Source organism: Xiphophorus maculatus, chromosome 20, assembly GCF_002775205.1.
Source record: "Xiphophorus maculatus strain JP 163 A chromosome 20, X_maculatus-5.0-male, whole genome shotgun sequence".
Taxonomy (NCBI): Eukaryota; Metazoa; Chordata; class Actinopteri; order Cyprinodontiformes; family Poeciliidae; genus Xiphophorus; species Xiphophorus maculatus.
In genome coordinates, this window is record NC_036462.1 from 21,336,997 (window position 1) to 21,355,024 (window position 18,028).

General features: G+C 37.9%; 1 protein-coding gene across 2 annotated transcripts in view; it reads left to right on the forward strand.

Moving 5' to 3' along the window:
- Window positions 1-957: 957 nt before the first annotated feature.
- Window positions 958-18,028, forward strand: part of LOC102234352 (retinoic acid receptor gamma-A-like) — a 51,558-nt gene continuing 34,487 nt past the window's right edge. Inside the window, exons 1-2 of one of the 2 annotated variants that reach the window (XM_014469052.2) lie at window positions 958-1,455; window positions 17,182-17,555. In XM_014469052.2, the coding sequence (XP_014324538.1) occupies window positions 17,360-17,555 (196 nt within the window). In that variant the 5' untranslated portion in view covers window positions 958-1,455; window positions 17,182-17,359. The remainder of the gene's footprint in view (window positions 1,456-17,181; window positions 17,556-18,028) is intronic. The other variant, XM_023324762.1, reaches the window with a different exon arrangement.

Consider the following 18,028-nt stretch of genomic DNA (forward strand, 5'->3'; position numbering starts at 1 on the left):
TTGGTATTTCTTCAGTACAGTCAACAAACTGAATGGAAACAACTTGATTTTTACTGGCTGCCAAATCCAAAGGGCCTACAGATAAGATTTAAAACTGGTTCTTATTTACCTATTATATGTAGATACAATACTGGCTCATCCTTTGAATTTACCTGACCAGTCAAACTGAAAGGTAAGGAAAAATGTAAATGCATTATCTCATCTCTTGTGTCCAGTAGGCCGCCTGCACCTCTACAGTAATTTGCTGGATGGCTGTGCAGTTTGTTTCCTCGTTGCTGAAGCTGGTCAGATAGACGGCAGACAGATTTATCTCTGACATGAAGAGGCAGCGAGCTTTACCCTCCAAGGGCCGACTGGCCAGGTTTGATCTCATCACGGATCAAATGGTGCTCCATTAAATGTTTCCTCACCAGAAAAGCACAGGGTTGATTTGCTTAGGAAAATCCTGTAGGAGGAAAAAGAGTCCTCTGAATAATTGTGAAGCTGTTGAAACTGAAAGGAGAAAATCCATTTGTGCTTTTCAAGCCAGGCACGATGGAAAGTAACATTTAGTCATTTGCATTTCAGTGAAATGCAAAGAATATATATTTCTCCATAGGTTTGAATGAAAGTCCCTCAGCATTTTGTAAAGCTCTTTCAGGTACAAGTTGTTTTTTATGGAAAAATTTGGATCAGCATGTTAGCGCAGAGCATTTTCAGGTCACAATGAGGCATTTGATTGGCCTGATTCCTTTATCCCTCAGGTTAGACAGTCACAGTCCAAAAGTCAAGGCACGCAGGAATGGAACGAAAGCTATGGGCTGATACTGATACCCCCAAAGGTGTGCACCACTTGCCAGATGTGTGTTTGTGTATGTCAGGGAGTTAATCGCTGTTTCATGACTGCGTCTGCTTGTACATGCATGTACAAGCCAGCCTATCCTCGGGTGATGAGCAGGAAAAGACACAAACTCGGAGGCTGAAAGCAAACAGTTTGCTGTGCATTAAAAATCCCATTCACGAGCGTTGACTGACAGTGCATTTCAGATGGACCGAAGGTAAGGAGTGACTTTGAGACAAAGAAAGCGAAGCGGGTGGGGGTTGAGGGGGCAGCAAGTTGAAACCTAAGCTCTCTGAACCCTGTTTTCCCTGCCTTCGGGCATTCTGTGGCTGGTAAAAATATGTGCTGTATATTTGAAGTGTTATATCACGTGACAAAGGCAGGGTTTGTGAATCAAAGTACACAACGATTTCAAGAGGAGGGAAAAAGACAGAGGGAAAGAGAAAGAGGGTGTACGCTGGTGAGAAGACGACGACGACGAGAGAGACGGGAAAAGCAGAGAGGGAGGTGGAATGCAACAGGCTGAGGTCTGTTGTCGCTGTGAGACGGACTTCTGACTGACAAACGCGACCACAGCGCTACGTTTCAAACTCCCTTCTACACTGACTCTCTGAGGCATTCACATCCAACATCTGGTAAGTTCACTCTTTGCTCCTATGGCTTCCTGGTAACTTTTAGTCTGTTGGCGGTTTTCGAGAGAAGAAGACGACGGGCAGAGGACATGTCAGAGCATGAGTGAGAAGTGTTCCTCTTGTCCCTCTCCCTTCTCTCTTTTTGTGTGTGAGTCAGTGTGTGTTTGTGGGACAGCATGAGGGGGGAGATTGAGTTTCTCTAGGACAGCTTTAATTGAGAACAGAGATTTGGAGAGAGGAGTAGAAAGAACAACAGAAAAAGCTTGGAAAGAGAATTAAAGCTCATCAGAACTATGGTATGATGAGGATGAATACTTTGTATTTGTTTGCCCTGTTTATGAGTGAAAAACTCCTTTTAACTGCAGATTTTTAAATAAAAAAGATAAAACTATTGTGCAAAGGGAAATAAGACGAGTTAGTCTCTCATCCACAAAAAGCAAACAAAAAAAAGCATTTTCCTCTGTTGTAAACATCAGGGTTGGTCAGCTTTGAGGCCATTTCAATTTGTTTTCCTGCAGCAGACGAAGACGCTGCTGCAACCTGAAGGCTCTCAACCGCCAAACCGACTGTCAAAGTTGATTGATCACTCCATCAACATCACAATGATTGAGTATGTCTAGTCTACCTTAGTTTCAGTATGATCCCTCACCCTGACCCCCTCCAAACCAAAGGAAGCGCTCACTCTGTCAGGTATCATAAGGCGATCTGCTGTCTGATCATTGCTGCTACTTTGCATCATGTGTGCAAATAAACTAGGTGACCCTCTCGCATTGAAACACGAGCTCTTTTTATACAGACTGAATCACTTCAAATAGCATCCTTTGTGTGACATGTGGTGTATGACTACAAATGTGCTGCTTGATTGATGATGATGATTAAGATGTCATTTGCATGCCAAATGCTTCCTCTGCGATCTTATTTCTGGATTTCAGAGCTGCGTTTGACACAGTTCATCATAATCCACAGTTTGAAAGACTGGGAAAGTGTGTGAGATTGTCTGGTACTTTGGTGAATTGGGCCAGATCTGATTTGGAAATACTTTTTGTCATTTGGCATTCTGAGCAAACAATGATCACTTGTGGGGTTCCTCAGGGTTTTGTTCTCGGGAAAGTTTTCATTTGACATCTGTGATGGCCTTAGTTCAGAACACGTAGTATTATAACATCGCTTACAAAATCTATGCTGATGACAACTGACTGTATTTCTGTTCCACAACATGACAACAGTCCATTAAATTTACTAAAACAGAATGTCCAAAAGCATCAAAGAGTGGTTGAGCTAGCATTTCTGCAAGCTTAATGCAGAAAAACAAAACCTTTTTGTCCCAATAATAGAAGGCCAGAACGCAGCACCCAACTGGACTCAGTGAGTCTGAAGACCAGAGACAATGAAAGATGTTGTTATGGACTCTCATGTTTATTTCTACATCTAAATCTGTTACTAAATCAGCTTACTACAATCTTAAAAACATTACAAGAAAAAAATCCTGTCAAAAGAGACCATGGACAAAACAAGACAATGAAGGTTTTTATTTTGAGTTGGTTATATTATTGTGTAAAACTACTAATAAGGCAACTGGACCCCATCTAAGTATTTTCTCTAGAAACCTTTGAATGGTTTTGAACCTGAACCCTTTTCAAATTTGCTTGTCAAGTACAGAAATCACCAGATTTCAGCCCACTCAGGGCTCCCAGATCAAGAGCAAAAGAAGAGGAGAGCAACCGGTTTTTAAGCTCCGTAGCACTGGAACTAACCTCCTAAAAGCCTGAGATTTACAGAAACTATTGACTCCTTCAAATTATAACAGAAAACACCTTTACCCCAACTTTCCTATAAGGCCCAAAAGCCACTTTATCGGTTCATTTTATCACGTCTTAATTTTTCAAAATGCTGATTTTTCATTTCAAGGTTTCTCTCTTTTTACATGATGCTTCAGTTTTACTATTATTCCTTTAATTTATCCCATGACTTTTAGTTTCTTTACCTTTATTATTTTATTTTTCTGTTAATATTCTTAGCTTTCCGCATCAGTCGGCTAACACTACGTTGATGAGTGCTGGATCAGACCCACGGTAACGCGAGGCCTAGCCGCCGGTCGGTCTCGCAAACTCTTGACAGATCGGTTCCAGATTAATTTTCCTTGATGTCTGGAGGAATGTTCATCAGCATGTCACAGGGAAAAGTGCATGAGTCTGCAAGAAGGGGGGAAAAAAACAAGTGGGTGTGAACAATGTATCATACAGTATATCAGAATCACATTGTAAACATGCTTTCCGTGGCATGGTCATTTCTGTAGAGTACCAGCTACTGAATGGATTAAGTGTAGTTACATTTTTAAGTTTTCCTTTTAGTTTCATTTATGCAGAAAACAAACTGTTGGAACATCTTGTGTGTGTGGTTGCAAAGTCATGTGTTGGGGTGTGCTAACTTCTTTAACTGCGCTCCAATCTCATCTTTGTTCTCTTCACTTTTGAAGAATGACAGCCCCTCAGGCTGAGAGCGATGTCTGGGTCTTCTCTGTCTTTCCCTTTTTCTTTTCCCTCTGTCTCATTGCCTTCTTTCTTCCTTATTTTCTATATATATATATATATATATATATATATATATATATATATATATATATAAAGTGGGAGCAAATTCTTCACTCTTTTCTTGTGCGTGTCAGCTGAGTTTCATTTTGTACGGGTTTGTTCTCAGTTGCTACTTTCAAGACAAAGATGCAGCCATTTGCTGCTCATTTCGGAGAGCGGAGGGCATCAGTTTTTTCTGTTCTGCACCATTGTCTGCTGAATTATTTTTGATGGATTTGTTTGGAGTCGTGTACTGGTCATGATTTGGTTTGATGTCTTCAGAGATTTGAAAGTCACTTTGTGACATTTACTGTTGCTCTCCTGCAGTTTTTTTAAACTGAATGCTGAAAAAGCCTCAGTGTCTACAGAGTGCTTTAGTGTTATTAATCATGTCCTGAGGGCTGTGCCTGAGTAAAAGCAACTAGTTCTTTTTAGCACAGTTTAAACCACTCTGAGGACGAACATCAAGAAACTGATGGGGGATATTTGACTTTAATGCTAAATGAAAAGTGTCCCACTGAACGCCTGGATAAGATGTGACCTGCACAGCCTGAAGCGACAGGCCGTGACCCCAGATCCGACCTGGAGACCTTTAGCAGACCAAAGGGTAGCCTCCTCATAATGACAACATTATGTGTCTTATTAAACATTACTGCTATTGTCAACCTCATTTGCACCGGTGACACAGAATCCCGGTGTTAGTCGTGTTTCAGTTTTGCCTTTTAACACATTTCAGTTTTGGTTGTTTTATATGCCACACTTTTTTGGGAAATAAGAAAAATGGGACATTTAGTGCAGACAGAGTCTGTTCCAACTTAAAAGGACCTCTGGCACAACAACATGCCTACCATGTCTCTATTTACACCCACTTTATTCAGGAAACATATTCAGAAAGGAGCCATCTGCCATGGGATGTTTCGTGCCGATCTTGTAACAATTTGTACCTGTTTACCTCGAAAGGAGTCAACTGCTGCAGAACTTTTTGTCAATTCATAAATATTCATAAAATTCAGGAAATGAAATGGAGGTGTCTGAATTGATACATCATTGTACCAAGCATGTTGTGTGTACATATACACACGGATACATGTTTGAACTAAACATGTATCAATTTATACCTATTTTCAGGCTATTTTAGAATAGATGGAAAGATTTTGTTTCTCTGTGGGAAATTCTAGTGTTACAGTAGCAAAGGAAGTACGGCGATACACACACAGATTAGTAATAATAATAAAACAACAACAGAAAGACACAATAGAGAGCACTGTCAAGATCAAATGTACAACATAGGAAAAACTATACAATTATGCTTAGTCTTCACTTTAAAAAGAGTTTCATTGTTTTTCAGCCACTGGTATGAGCACCACTGCTGGCACCTCAGCTGCTTTTTCTGGCCTTCAGAAGAAATTGTAGTCAGCTAATTAGCAAGGTAAATTTAAATGTGTAATAAAAAGTAGTTAAGTGATTTGTATGTGACTGTTTTAATGACCTACAAATTAAAAGTTCAAATAAACAAGAATCTTTTCACATGTTAAAGTCGGCTGCCTTGGGTTTTAAGGTCAGAGTTGGTAAGAAGCCCTCATCTTAACCATTTGAAAAGAATGGAAATGTTTCCCACTCCCAACTTTTAAGTTTAAAGTACAAATGGCGCATATACTCACTAGTTATGTTGGCAGGTACTCCCTTACAGCTGCTTGTCAAATACAGAATCAGCCAATCACATGGTGTCAACTCGACGCATTTAAGCATCTAGTTGTGGTGAAAATAACTTACTAAAGTTCAAACGGAGCGATAATGTCTTAGGAAAGGGATTTAGATTTGAACATGACACAGTATCAGTAGGGCTGTTGAGTGGATAAAAATGATAATCAGAGATCAAACTGGTTTCAAATGAAAGAAAGGCAACAATAGACTGAATAACCACTCAATACAACCAAATCATTGAGCCTTTAAACAAATGGGCTACAGAAGAAGGCCACCTGCTACAGTTTACACATGCTCATTAAAATTAGATGACAGGACATTGGAGAAATGATGCCTGGTCCAATGAGTCTCATTTTCCACTGGAGCGTTTACATAACATATGATCAAAATTTGCAACACGCCACAATTAATGCAGTCCCAAAAAGACCAAAGAATGTTTATATCTATTCTTTCATTCTTTCATGCTTTCATACTACGACACAATGAACTGGCAAAGCCCAAATAACACACTGTTTCCAATGATGGTGGTGCTTAGAAAGTGGTACATGCTATGAAAAGGTTTGATAATGACTAATCTGAAATATTTGTTTCAAATAATTATAGTTCATATAATGGAGAAATTTGGTTATACAGTATGTGTTTCCAAACAACGATGGAGTTATTTTGGTTTCAGTAGGAGTCATAATAAGTCAATACTCACAAACAGGTTTGAGAAGCATAATTAATCAAAAGAAAATATGATACAAAGCCTTCACAAAGACAAAATACAGTCAAATTAAAGTAGGTTGGGATGGAAAAATGGCACCACTTGAACCAGTTTTTCCATTGTTAGTCCATATGATCACACAGCTAAACTTCATTCAGCTTTTTCCAAAGTGCAGATAGTGCTCTAGTATTCATGTTGACCTTCCTGCGATCATTTGGATGAGCTGTGGTCTTATTTATCTTTTTTGTGTGTTTTTAGACACCATTTGTTGAGCTAAAATTGTTTATTTAATCTCTGAACTTGATTTATGACTCAAATGAAGCCCAATGGATGAAATCTAATTGTACTAATGCTAATATCATCAGTCTATCTTAAAATGACTTGCAGTTAAAAAAATAAAATCCCCAAACTTATAGTTGAATCTGAACACAAAAATAACAGAGAACGAACTTTTGCTTTACTGAAAGTATTTATTTCCAGATTTTGATTGAAACAAGATATCTTCTTCAGCTAAATTTTTTTTTTAAAGTAAAAAATATATCCTTCCAAAATGTGGTTTCAATTTGAATCATTAGCCTAGTCCTTGAATTTCTCTCAATGCTCTAAAGCTCCGCAAAGGTGGTTAGATCATGTCAGCTGCAAGATGTTTCGATAAGATGGATTCCTGGTAATAATTTCTTAACACGTTTTAAGCAATAATGCCCAGAAAACATATCAAATGTTGCTTCTCGTCCTAATACACTGTGTGGATATTCTCGACTGAGCTAGCAATATAATTACATTCATAAATTAAAAATGTGTCCACGGCAGCCAAAAACATTTTGTGGCTGAATGAAAGCTGTCAGAAACTGATGGTTTATCGCCAAGTTGTATTTGTGCTTTTCAAAAGACATTTTTTGCATGTCAGATTGACATGAAATATATAGTATGGTCATTTGTTGGAAAATCTAATTATGCTGTTTGCGGGTGATGGTGCCTGTTGTTTTGTTTTTTCTTCTTCTGGTGTTTGTGTGTTCGTACTTGCACTTTCTCCTCGGGGTATTCAGCACAGCTCATCTTTAACTGCTTTCTCTAAGAATAAGACTCAACTTTGGGTTTTAGTTTACTGGTATTTTCCCCTCCTAGAATAATTTTTTTTCAGTTGGGACTTTTCTTTTTCTTCTTCACCGCACTGAATGTTGTTCGCCCTTTTTTGTTCCACTCTGTCTCGGTAGATATTTACTAGAACTTCATGTCCTACAAAACCACACAGATTCTTTTATTCCCCGCCACAAAGCAGATAACTCCTCAATGGCCATTCAGTAGATCTTTATTGTGTAAAACAAAAGAGGGTGAGTGTATAAAATGCAGCCTGTCAATAAGGAAAAAGCTTTTATGAAAATAAATAGAATGTCATAAAAGCAAACCATTTTAGATTTTCATAGAGAAACAAGTAACTAACCTGGTAAAAAAAAAAAAAAAACTCATCTTGTTCTTTGCTTCATATAGAATATTTGGATGCTCTACCTCAATGAAATTCACTGGAAAGTTGTAATCAACTCTGCGGGGCCATATCTCTGCCAGCAGTAAAATGTCTTACACATTCCTCTTGCTCCATCTTTAATTGCTCAATATTTGGAAGCGTGGCTAAGACGAACTGAATGGCTTCGTTCACTTCCTCCGCTGACATTGCCAAACTGCAACCACAGGCAGACTACAGCTCTAAAACATCACACAAAAAAAGACGTCAATTGTTCGCAACTCCTCCTTCTGCTTCCTGATTGGTCCAGTTGAAGCTAAACTGGAGAAATTGACCTCAATGGGAGAAATCCCACATGGAGCACTGAAGGGAGATGACCGGGCTAAAACTATAGGAAGATATTTATATTTCCCAATTCATTTATTACAAGATTATTTTTTAACTGAGAGGGGAATATATATATATATACTGTACATATATATATATATATATATATATATTTTTTTTTTTTTAATAAATATTGTGTTTAAAGACTAAGGCCATGTTTTAGGCAAAAACAAAGCCGGACACTTTGGTTCAGTTGTTCTCATCCCAAAACTCAAAAGGAGTTTAGAACCAGAGTCAAGGATCAGATATTATTAAACATTTACTAATCTGGGGCGTGCTGTGGTGGCGCAGGGGGTTAGCATGCCCCACGTTTGGAGGCCTTAGTCCTCGACGCGGGTTCGACTCCCGGTCCCTATGGAACAAGTTGAAAATTGTAAGGTTCTGTTTATTTGTGTTTTTATTTTCAAGGAGAAAACCAGGATATTTATAGTTATGAGGCTTTATATAAATACCAATCTGAAATGTTTTTTTTTTCTCTCCGAAGAGTTTTTGCGGCGCTAGTGGCTCGTATTTTTTGCGACAGTAGGCAGACAGGAAAGAGGGGGGAGAACATGCAGCAAAGGTCGCCGGGACCAGGAGTCGAACCCGCGACAGGACTAAGGCCTCCAAACGTGGGGCGTGCTAACCCCCTGCACCACCAATCTGAAATGTGAAACAAGCAGCGCACCAGCAGAAGGTCTTCTGAACTTGATCTCTTTGCCACCTCTTTGAACCTCCAACATTACATAAACAGCCTCCTATTTGTTTTCCATTTTATCCTCTGTTCTTGTATGAAGCATGTTTTCAGCTAAAGTTCAATTCCTTTCAAATTTCCCCTAAGCTTTGCCAAAACCCCAACATTTACCTCACACACAGCTAAACGCATGTTGGTTTGATGGAACTAAAAAGAGTGAAGTGATAAAAAAAGACTTCAGCCAAAATCTTTGAAATATGAAGCAGCGGTTGGGTTTCTGGACAGAGTAGACAGAGTGATGCACTTAAAAAAATAAAATACGTCTATTCAAAGCCATCCTTACCAGGATGAACACAGCTTGAGTAAAAGTAGCAATGTTGCAGCAATAAAACCAAGAACTCTTCACTTCGGAAGACAAAAAGTAGTATAGGTACCTTTTAAATTTTATTCCCCAGGATAATACAATGATTTAGAGAAAAAAAACCCCGAATAACTCATTCATTAGAAAACATTTTGAATATTCTAATCAAAGATTGAAGGGATGTTTCTGGTAAGATTGGTTAGCCAAAAATTGTATTCAAGTAGCACTACTTAAAAATGTTAGATCACAAACAATAAATGGTAGTCAAGCAAAGTGAAATTAGCCAAGAGTAAAAAAGTATTTGGTAAAAAGATTACAAAACTACCAAGTAACCACTTGACCATATCAGATTTATTTGGGGGGGGGATTAATGAAATCAGACACAAATAAAAGTCAGTAAAACATAACAATCATTATAAAATAGATACAAACAGAAGACAATTACACATATTTATTATTCAAATTAGTTTTAGTATGTGTTATTTGTTATAATTACTAAAATATTCCATTTAAAACAGGTATTAATTATCTGTGCAATTGGGTGAATATATAGCAAGAAAAAAAAAATTTGTGCCAAAATAGCATCAGAGATCAGTGGAGTCTGACAGTATGTGGTTCATGCAGACACACTTCTGTTTGAGAGGTCAGATCTGAACTACTCAACCCCTGGGACCAGTAGAGCAGTAGGGTCACAGCAGAGAGGAGAAATGGATCTGACAAAGCACTCAGGAACCTGACAGGCTCTGAAGCTGGGGCAGTGATTACTGGACCAGAATCAAACGGCCGTAGACAACAGGCTGCAAATGTGTGGGGAAAGGTAGGTTAAAGTAAAACTGAAGAGATCTGACAGGGGAATGAAAGTGAACAAATACATGAAACAAAGAAACTAGAACACAAACAGGAACTACTGAATAAAGCTCAAAAACTAAGAATAAATATGAAAGGAGAACAGAATAAAACAAGACTAGAGAGCAAAATTACTAGCTGAGCCACAAACTAAAAACTGTATTAACAAATCTACTGTCTGACTAATCAGGACATAACCTGAGCAAAATATTATTTTATTGATTTATATGTGATTAAGTGTATCTCCAGAGTGATTTCATTCTTAAGTTAATATTTTGTAACAAGTTCAAGATTGTTCAACTCAGTTTTTCTGAAACCTCAATCTCCTATCCTCCTTTTCCCAGCAAAAGCTTCTTCACACTCTCCACAATATTTCTTCCCCTGAACACAAGAGGAAAGAGGAAAAAAAGAGCTGATAGAATAGCTCTTCACTGCGAAAATCATATAAATACCCAGAATTAGAAAAAACAGAAAAGTGACTCCCGCAATGAGAAAATTTGACTCTGAGATAAATTATTGAACTCACTTGTTAAAGTCTATAAAGATTATCTGGAAACATTAAATCAAACTTTGGTTTGCACGAACTTTATATGCAAACCAAAATGGAAGTCCTTAAGTCCTTATTATCTCTTAGCGTCTCTGTCATCGGAGTCTGTAAACGTTTTATTTATGACCGGCATCGCTGTTTGTTACAAACTGAAAACTGGAACTGGAAAACATGGCGTTCTGCTTTCAACTTGACTGAGACACTCTAGTTTGTGAAAAATTACATAATCTTTAAAATATGTAATAAACTTTTCTTTTCTTTCAAGACACTCTAAATTTGCTCTTGCTTGATGTAGTTTTACATGAAACGAGACATTTTCATGTTCTCTGTATTTGTAGTTTGGTTGAATAAAACGGAAAAATAATGAGCTGCAGTTTTGTTCTGTTAGATTTCCCTATTAATTACACAAATGATTAGCAACAAAGACACATTGAGGCCAATTCTCTTTTTTATCAGTTCAGAAGTTCCTCCTCAAATTTCACAAATGCTGTTTATTTTTGGGAGATTTAAAAATTACGGACCAACTTAGATCCCAAATATGTCAACAAAGCTTCATGTGAAGTGTATGAACTTAGACTGCATTTTACTTCCTGCTCTCTGTGATCAATAAGTGTGAATGATCTGATCAAAACATATTTGTTATGATCAGGTCAGTCATTGTGAGTCCTAGCTTGTACATAATTTAAATGTGATAAATTATCAATAGAGATTCAAAGATAGAAAAAAAAGAGGAAAAACACAAAATACCCTGAGAAAGTTTATGAAAATGTCAGTCAAGATTCATTTAATAGGTTAAGAGACTCTGACTCCTTGGTTATGAGTCGAGATGTTTTGCAGAATGCTGCAGGATTTTGTTCGAAGTGTTAATGCTGGCAAAGGTGGGCAGAAAGGAAAGAAATGGTCCAGAGCTGAGTTTGTTGAGGTAGAGTGCTGAAAAGATGACCTATCTTAGTGTGGACAAGTCGTTGGACGACACTCTACTTCTGTTTTAATGTTTGCAATCTGACCGTGTTTAAGCTCCTCACTATTGTATCTGGAAGAACTAACTACATCCAGTGATTTTGATTTTGGCAGGTTTGACTAAATTACATAAACTAAAAAATTACGAATTAATGTTAGTATGTGTCTTTGAGTTTTGTTTAATGTATGTTTTATAAAAATTAAACATTATTAGTCAGGGCTCTTCACATGTATTGGCAGCCACTGATTAAAGTTTTGAAAAAATAAATGATATTCCTTGTTGTTGCAAAATCTCAAACTGTAAAAGTAAAGTTTTTATTTGATTACTTTTATTCAGAGGAGAGCAAAAGCAATTCCTGGAACCTAAGTTCCTATAAATTATGATTTGTATTATTTCTCACATACAAATAAAAATGTTAAAACTTTCAATTGTTAATCAATAACCTTCCAGTGAAGTATGATGTGGTGCAACGATCCATTTCTTAGTCACTCCTCACAATGGGAAACACAAGAGAACATGTCAGTGATATAAGTCAAACATTTGTTGATATTCATAAGTCAGGAATCCGCAGCAAGAAAATACTTCAACTCATCTAAACTTGAAAACATTGTTTAAAAAGATAAACCACTTTTTCCTCTTACTGTCACAGTTAAATAAAACTTTTACTGTTTTAGCTTAGATTACCAAAATTATTTCCTTTTCACTTTTTTTTTAAATGTATTAATTTCTTTAAAAATCAAAATGGAAAAAACAAAACAAAATATTTCCAAAATAACAAATTCAGGCACAAAAGTAACACTTCCAAATAATTGAGAAAGCTAATGTTTACAGTAGAGAAAGTAATTCAAGGATAATGTAGTAAATGTTTTATAGTGTCCATCAGAAAATGATTTACAGGCAAAGTTGTAAATTTTGCCTGTAAAAAAGCGTTTACAAAAATGGCGACCTGAAATCCTGACTCCAGGAAAACGGCTGTGAGAAGCTTGGGTTCAATGTTTTGGGTATCCTTTCACAAGTCATAAAGTTTAGAAGGCAATTCTACCAACCACTACAGAAATTTACACTAACTTATGAATTCAAAGAGTTTTCCTACTTTTATTGTTCTGGCTTTTTTTTTTTTTTTTAACCTCAGATAGTAAAAATAGTGACATAATTTTGCTAATTGTTACTGACCTAAAAGAAGAAAAGTTTAGTCTGATTGAAAGCCAGAAAAAAAAGATAAAATAGGCGTCCTCATACATATATATGTTATGTAAATATCTAATTTACTCTATATTTAGGGTCAGAAAAGAATAAAGCTGCAAGAAAAAGAGCCTGTAAGTGTGGGCACTGCATGAAGTGACTTGGCAGGGCAGAGAGGAGTAGAAGCAGCCATTCTTTTTTACATTGGATCTTATTTTATTAGTCTGGGGAAAGAGAACATCACTTATGGGCGTGTAAGTGTGTGTGTGTGTGTGTGTGTGTGTGTGTGTGTGTGTGTGTGTGTGTGTGTGTGTGTGTGTGTGTGTGTTAGCTGTACCAGGACCAGGTGACCCAGTTTGACCCGACCCAGCAAGGTCTCATAAAAGCAGCATTGAGGCTTGGAGGCCCAGCGACACAGCGCTGCTTTTGTTGCCCGGCCCAAGGTGTATTCCCCCTGGAGGTAACGAGGGGTGGGGGCAAGTAACACCCCAGCAAAAGGCAGAAACCTCTGCTTAGTGTTAGTGCTCATTAATTCTCAGTTTATTAGCAACAATAAAATTGTTTCTATGTATGTTTTCAATGGCTTTGCTCACCATCCACTTTCTCCCTCCGCCATTAAACACAATTAACTCTTTCTCCTATTAGTTTCCCATTTCATTAACTCCACGTCTTTCATCAGCTTGCCAGATGTTTAAAACGGCCTCCTGTTTCATTACTTTCCTGACAAGCCTCGCCACTATTTTCTTCCCCCCACATGTCATTTTTTTTATACATCTGGTTTTCATACCACATATTTTTGCTCTTTGAATTTTGATTGGTTAAAGAGTATTCTTGAAGTCGCTGCATCTGCAGTCGGATCCTCTGTCCTGTATTTACGGCTTCATTCTTCAAGGTCAATTGCCACTCTCAATGGTCCTTCAGAGTGTGTGAACGTCGTGTGTCCCCCGCTGATTACTTGCCCACGAGCACGATCAAAGTCGCAGAACATCTGCGCGCGCGCGCCCCGCTTCTGCCTACATGTCGGTTCTGTCTGCGTCCTGCCTTTAAAAAGAGGCTTTGCATTGATTGCAAAATGCAGCAGTTCCCAGCAAGCATATGTAATTACGTTTGAAATAACTGCATGCTTCGTCCAGCCTGTGCTTGGCGTTCTTTAATCGTCAAACACTGCAGCTCTTTGTGAAAACAGTTGTGGGGACTCTCCCCGACGGGCCCTCGCAGTGAAGAAAAACCGCAGCGGAGCCAAGCCGCTACAGAAAATATGTCAATATGGGAAATATGACTTTAAAAACAACACTCTGGGAGCTGACTTTGTGGATTTTGGTGAGAAATTGCGCTATATACTGTAGGCGCTTTGGCGTGTGTGTGGGAAGACATGACGTGGGCGGATTTTACTCTAATAATAGTCACTTAGATGAAAGCAGAGGAGAGAAGTGAAATGTTCTCGGCGATTAGAAACACTTCTCGTCGTAATACGGTTCAGTGAAAAAACACAACAAGATGGAAATAAGTTGTTATATTTTAGCTTCTGACCATTTAATCACACACCAGGAGCTGGCAGTCTTTTATTGTGGGGCCAAAAACAAAAATTGTCAGCAGTAGACTGCAATGAAGATTATTTACTACAAGCACAGACATAAAGATGCACTTCTTGTACTTTTTCGTGGGATTGAATCCATAGGACATTATCCTTAGCTGCTCTTTTAAAACATGTAGCTTTTATAAACAATATGGTTTTTCTTACATATTTCCTAAAACTATCACTACCTGGTGATAATATAACATGAGATAATGAGGTAGGAGCTTGAATTTTCTTCACAAATTTTCTATTGTACGTAGTAGCAGTTAAATTTTTTTTTAAATTATAAAAGTTACATACTGAAACTTTAACCCAACCATTTAACATTGAATAAACATTCGCTAACAAAATCTTTTTTAAACAACTAGTTATCAAAAAAAAAATATTTTGCATTTATAAATAATTGAATATTCATTCATTGGCCATGAGGCAAAATGTTTTAGTGGGCAGAAAACCAACACTCCTCATTTATCTGACCTACACCAGTACCAGGGTGGAACATGGTGGTGGCAGTGGCATGATACGGGGATGCGTTTCTTCGTCAGTGACAGGTAAGCAGGTGAGGTCTGATAGAAAAATGAGCCAAGCTAATCACACAAGGTATAGAACTAGAAGAAAACATGATAGCACTAACTTTACAGAGTGTGAATATATAAATGCACACCACACTTTTCAGAACACTTTTCAGAGATTCATTTGGAAAATAATTTCAGAACTTAGATTTATCAAAATATACGGTGCACCTATAATTACATTAAAGTAGAATTGTAATGAAAGTAATTACAGTAAAGGTTTACGTGAAATAACAAACACTTAAAATGACAGTAACCACCTGACAACTCCACTGCTGCTATTTTACTGTAAATTCTGGGTGAATTCATCGCAGTGCAGATGTGATTATCTTTACATTTGAAGTTCATGGGGTGTGAATACTTATTCAAGACACTGTAGGTTTCATTAGGATGCTGGCATGGGGCAGGACTTACGGTAGTACAACTCATGCATTCAAATAGTTTTGAATAGAAGTAGGACTCCTCACAGAAAATTACTTTGAACCAGAATTCTCCAGTCAGTCACTTTACTTCCTACACAACTTCGGGTCAACAGTGTTTCTGCTGCTGTGTAAATCTCGCCTACCTGCTGCCAGTTTTGAGCAAAGCCCTGCACTGGTGGCTCCTGAGGAATTTGTCCCTCTTTTACTACATTTTTAAGCTTTCCTTAGGGATTAGTTTGAACTGTGAGACAAATGGCATTAAGTGATAAGCCATTTGTTAATTATAGTCATGGGTTTCTTTTTAACAGCTATCTAATAGTTTTTACATCTGTCTGAAATCAAGCCTCAATCAGAGCTGCCAGGGTTAGTCGAGTTTACTGTTTGTTTGAGTCTAATCTGTCACTAGAGTCAAAAGATTTATGTTTTAGCCTGCACCCAGACACGAGAATGTGACCTAATTTTGAAAGAATAGTTTGTTTGTTTGTTTGTTTGTTTAGTTCAGCTAAATTTATTTTGTTTATTTGAAATACAACTTGGAGTTATTGAAAGTAAGACATGTGTAAAGCCGCTATTCTCTGACACTGCCTCTTATCCACCCTGGGTGTTTGATTCCCATGCAGACCCAAAACAACAAGACATTCTTTGGCCAAGCTGTATTTACCACAGATTCACCACAGAGAGCTTAACCCCACCCACTCATAAATTCACTGACGGGGGCAGGAGTTACAGAGAAAGATGAAGGAAGTGCTGCACATTAAGCATTTCTGACAGAGTTATAAGCCACAAAGTGACTCCTGGGAAACAAACAAAGGAAGATTTAGGAGCAGATGTTCTCATCAGAAAGTTGTCAGCAGAGCAGATGAGGTTGGGCCTGTGTATGGCGCGAGAATGCTAAGCTAATGTGTGTTTGTTCTAGCAAAGGGTTAAAATTGCCCAAGTTGCGGCTGACTGTTTGTGGGTTGGCTGGCTGGAGTCAGGCTGGCAAATGAAACAGAGGGACCCTTTATGATACACTTCTGCTGATTGAAATCATATGGTTTGCCTGAAATTACTTTACTAGTCAAAAGATTTAAAAAAAAGGCAGCGCCATATTGCCCTCCACCCCACCGTTCCCGCTTGATCTTACTCGTCTTCTTTGTTTTGTTCTTAATCTTCTTTGTTTTCGTTTTTCTCTTTTAATATTTCAGTGACGCCTCCAGCCCTGTTCCCAAATGTCCTTCATAATCTCTTTCACATGTGAATTACTGAGATTTATTCTACATATCGTCAGTGTTTTATGGTGTACAATAGTATGATTTTAACCTGAACTGACTGTCACACAAATTATGATGCTAAGTGCGCACCAGTTTCTCTTGGCTGTTTCTTTGTTCAGATGCCTGAACTAATCATTTTTAGAGCTTCATGTTTTATTTGACTTAACACACACTACTGCAGTTCCTAATAAAGTTCAGCTATTCTTCAACTAAATCTAATATAAATCGAAACTACTGTTAAATGAATGGGGAATTTTAACACACATAATTCCACAAAAACAATTGTTGATCCATTTCCGGGTGGAAATAATGACACAATATGTTTTGAATTCAAGGGGTGGCCAGGAAAAATACTCACGATTATTATTATTATAATTTTTTACATCACTAAAATAGCTATTTATTTAAACCAGTTACATATTATCTATTGCATTTGATAAACATTTTACATTTTAACTTGAGTCCTACAGAAATTTACCTTCTGGCCTCTATTTGCTTCTTTCTCTGCAGCGTTCGGACCTGAAAAGGACTTTCCTGCCCGCCTCCCTCCTCAGCGTCACCGCGGCCGGACAGAAGAGCAGCCAGCAGCTGAGTGGAGCTGAATGGCACTACCTCGATTCAAACTCACCATACGTCCCTGACAAAGAAGCGAAAGAGGAAGACAAAGGAAAAAAAAAACAACAACAAGATGAATAAGCAGCCACACTTTTTCACAATGGCAACAAACAGAGAGCACCAAATGCGTCACATGACGGGATTCTCTCGTGCCATGTACCCCTTCACCTTTAACTCCATGAGGGGTCACTCACCCTTTGACCTGCTGGCCAGCAGTCACCTGTTTGGACGTTTCGGAGCGGACCTTCCCAAAGAGATGGCTGCGTTGTGTAAGTAGAAAAATAACTCATCTCGTCTTCCATACCAACGTTTTCGCAGTTTTATTTCTGCACTAGGCATGTAGGAGACACAGCAAACCATGATTAGATATGATGATGGCAGCAACATGCTGAGAGTAAGGAGGGTGAAAAATGTTAGAGGCTCAAAAAAGTCGTTGCACTGGGAGAGATGATCATGTTCCTGCAGGACAAAAACTTTGGACACACAGACAGAAACACAATATGCTTAAATCAAAGTTTATTTATTTGCTAGAATGGTCCAACCAAAGTCCAGGCCATTTAATATGATTAACCTTGAGATATTCTGCCACAAATAATGGAAAAAAAATTCTCAGCATGTGCAAAGCTGGTAGGAAAATACCCCCAAAAGACTTGTAACTATAATTAAAGCAAAAAGTGTTTTTTTTTTTTTTTCCTTCAATGCCACACTTGTCATGTTTATTTGTAAAACAACAGAAACAAAA